This window comes from Notolabrus celidotus, chromosome 4 (genome assembly GCF_009762535.1).
Source record: "Notolabrus celidotus isolate fNotCel1 chromosome 4, fNotCel1.pri, whole genome shotgun sequence".
NCBI classification, from domain to species: domain Eukaryota; kingdom Metazoa; phylum Chordata; class Actinopteri; order Labriformes; family Labridae; genus Notolabrus; species Notolabrus celidotus.
In genome coordinates this window covers 28,886,261-28,889,994 of record NC_048275.1, presented here as the reverse complement: position 1 = coordinate 28,889,994, position 3,734 = coordinate 28,886,261, and the positions used below count along the sequence as shown (strand labels likewise).

The 3,734-nt window shown below is 41.3% G+C and overlaps 1 protein-coding gene across 1 annotated transcript; it reads right to left on the bottom strand.

Annotated features, from left to right (window-relative positions):
• Positions 1-470: 470 nt before the first annotated feature.
• On the bottom strand, positions 471-3,413 carry LOC117811365 (tumor-associated calcium signal transducer 2-like). Its single transcript, XM_034681603.1, has 9 exons — positions 3,040-3,413; positions 2,367-2,471; positions 2,012-2,273; positions 1,733-1,798; positions 1,562-1,628; positions 1,370-1,468; positions 1,090-1,287; positions 949-993; positions 471-849 (listed from the first exon to the last, which is right to left on the bottom strand). The coding sequence occupies exons 1-9, from the start codon at positions 3,098-3,100 to the stop codon at positions 826-828; spliced, it is 927 nt and encodes a 308-aa protein (XP_034537494.1). The 5' UTR covers positions 3,101-3,413; the 3' UTR covers positions 471-825.
• Positions 3,414-3,734: the final 321 nt, after the last annotated feature.

The following is a 3,734-nucleotide window of genomic DNA, read 5'->3' as shown; positions in this document are numbered from 1 at the left end:
CTCAGCAGCCGCAACAGGTTTATTTTCGGTCAAAATGTCACAAAGAAACTTCAGGCATAAATAAAGTAATAGGCACAGCTGCAGTTAAGCGTCCATCAAAGTCACAAACAATACCAGCAGGGTGACATATTCTGAGCAGAGCGGCCACACCCATCCAGAAACTCACCAAGGTGGAAAACCTCCATTGAACCTGCCTTGTGTAAACACAAACCGCCTCATAATGCTTCATCAAAGCAGCCATCTTGTAATAGACTTCATGAATTTAAGAAAATAACAATGTGCTCACCAATTCAACACAAGTGAGACTTTTCCATTTCAGTATCGACAGTTTAACATAACTTTAGTAACTTCATTTCCTGTTTGTCCTCCTTCCCTGTTTGATATGCTGTACTTTTCCGCTGTAAGCTAGGCACAAAAACACTCCACAGTACAATGAAGGAAAGGATTCAACACATTTGGAGTCTTTTAAAACACAATTTTATTAAAAACAATCCAACAGACACACATTAGTAAGAAAGAAACTGTACAATCTATGACTTTGAATTTAAAACTTTCAACATCAAAATGCGGCATGTTTTTAAAAGCACAGTTCTTTATGGCATACAGATTAGATGATGGGTTTAGACTTTACACATATCATAAATAAATGTTCACGCCAGTAGTGCCGACAACATCAAAACAATAAAACCAAGTTAATTGTTTCTTTACATTTTGCATTCCTCAAGTAAAATGGTGAAAATGGCACCGTCCCACTGCAAATAATGTTCATCAAAAAGGGTGATGTACAAGCTGAATCTCCAGACTCCTCCCTCTGAGATGAAGACTTTACATGGCATCCATCTCTCTTTGCTGGAGCAGAAAAAAAAAAACACAAGTTAAACAGCAGTTCTTTGATGAAACTTTAACAAATATAGTGACAAAAAAGGGTTCTTAGGAAATTATTCTCACCTGGGCTTTGTTGTACCGCTGATTCTGACGCTTTCTGGCGAAGAACTAAAAACAAAAAAACAAAAACAGAAGAGAGTTATGACTCAACCTCAAACCAAGTTAGAAGTTGAAAGAAAAAATATTACTAAATATTGAGCTTACCAGGACCAGCAGGCCGGCGATCACAGCCAGTATCACCACCACGATGACAGCGATGATGCCACCTGACAGGTTCTTCATGGTGAAGGTGGGGGCCTCCTCGTCCACGTAGTACACTAGGATTTTCTCCATGTCCAGCTTCTTGGTGCCCACCATTGGCTGAAACTTTTCTTGATCCTTGAACAGGGGCAGCACCTTCACCTGCAGGAGGAAGGGACAAGTCAGGTCAACCAATGAAACTCTCTTCAAAATTTGAAAAGTTTTTATGTGCATATTAACATACATCTTTCTCCATGTAGTAGGCCATGTTGGTCAGGTCGGACTTGCGTTCTCCTTTTGGCTTCTTCACATCCACGACAATCATGCGAGCGTCTTTGTCATACTACAGGATGACACGATGGATAGCATTGTTTGTTTTGCTGTTACATGAGTTTATCACCGAATGAAGCAATGAAACAATAAAACATTCACTCACCTCAACATTTTCCACTAAATCCTTGTTAAAGTTCTTGTAACGCTTGTGGATTGCATCTGCGATGGCTCTGTAACAGAGGAGGAAGTCAAATCAACACTGAAGTCCTGATGTATTAAATGTGCTCTTAAGAATTTGTCAAATAAAGTTTCATGACATGTTAAAAACACTTACATCTTAATCTTGCTAGCATCCACTTCACCCTCCACTGGTTTGTGTGTGAGCTGAAGACGAACCCAGCTAGAGTAAAAATGAAGATACAAACACATCAGAATAAAAAACTCAAGGGAGGGTGTTAGAAATCCATGACAAGGACACGTGAATAAAATAAATGTTTTTCTGTAAGGAGTAACTTTACGGTGGGATACCTTGATGTCATTTATTTTGCTTTGTATGCAACATGTGTGTTTTTTGGGGGCATTAAAACACACTTCTGAGGATTTAAATACTCACTTTGTCTCCACCAGCTTCTCACACTTCAGGTCCTTATCCCCCTTGTCTGTGCGCCGAACGCCAGCGCTGTTGACGCACCAGCACTCCGAGGTGTCGTTGCACTGCTTGGCCTTGAACTTGCCGTCGTTTTCACACTCAGGGTTGTAGATGCCGTCGTTGTCCACAAAGGCGGTCTCCACCGGTTTTCCCCCAATGGTACGGGTGCCCAGGCCCTTCTTGGCTCTGTACATCTCAGCCTTCATCAGAAAGCACTTTGGGATCACTGATGGGAAGAAAAGGGGGCAATAAAGGGGACATCAGAGGGAGGAATAGACAGGAATACCTGCATGAAGTGGTGATCGAATCTTGTACTTACGGGCATCGCAGTTCAGAGTTTGTTTCATATTGCTGCCGACCAAGAGGAAGCACGAGCATGGAGGTCCATCACAAGTGGCCCACTTCATGGTATCACAAGGTTTACCTTATTACAAAAACACATTCAAACATCACTTGACCATCAATATCCAAACCATCTGCTGTTAGCAATAAGACTGGGCTTAACAGCATGTTGTAAAATTCCTTGTCCTAATACTTGTGGGAATGTGACTTGACAGGATTTTGACACAACTAGACAAAAGCCTATAATTTATAAGTTCAAATAGATTATCTTAGAGACTTAGTGTAAGCCTGATTCATATAGGTTTGAACAGCTTCGTAGAGAGGGCACAGCAGGTAGACAAGCAGGTTTGTCGAACACCTGGGCGTTGGTTTCCCCAGGGAGCGGGACAAAACCTCCCAACCCCCACCCAACAACCAAGCTCTCCACACAAACAGCTTTTATTAACATGTTCTGAACGTCCCATCAGTCTGGACAATAAAAACACTAGACACAATGATTACAGGTGCCTAAGCTACATATCATGACGTCATTTAAATGTATTATGCCTTTTTGTGAGTAGCGCTGCGACATTAATTAATCCACCAACTTTCCGATACAAACAGCATAGAAATACAAGTTTTAACATTTGCAATTAAGATAAACTACTCACAGGTTTGCGCCGAAGCTCCGGCCGCGAATGCAGCCAGCACGAGCACAATCCACATTGTCATGACTGGTTTTGAAAAAATTTAAAACCGGATTAGAAAGTTTCCTCCTGGTGATTTTCTGTGCGTCCGTCGTCCTCAGAGCTCAAAGATGGAGTCAAGTCAATCCACACAAAGTTCCCTTCTTCTTCTTCTTCTCCCTGCAGGTGTGTCCTAGTCCAACCTGTTTGAGGAGAAATGTATATCAAGTGCGCGCGCACACAAACACTCAAAGGTGAGGAGCTGTAAGAAGGCACGAGCGTCAGGTAGTTAGTGTAGGCTGGTAAAATATCCCGTTCAGTGATTACTGTCGGACTGATGAAGAGATGTTATGAAGTTAATTTATAAGACGTGTAGTCTCAAAACGTCATCCTAATTTACATAAAGGAGGGGGGCTGACGTCGAACACACCTTTTACCGGTGTGACCATATTTGGTCTCCCTCTCCCTCAATCGCCCTCTCTCTCTCTCTGTAAACATATTTTACTCTGTCACATTATACTGTTATTAAATCTCTGGAATATTTTTCACTTGAAAGAAAAACTTCTCTAATCACTTTCCCACGCACTATTTTGTCTCAGTTGTTATTCTTTTTTTTTCTGCTTTTCTTCACTAGGGTTGTGGTTTAACTTTTATTTCTACTCAAAGAAGAAAAATAGTTC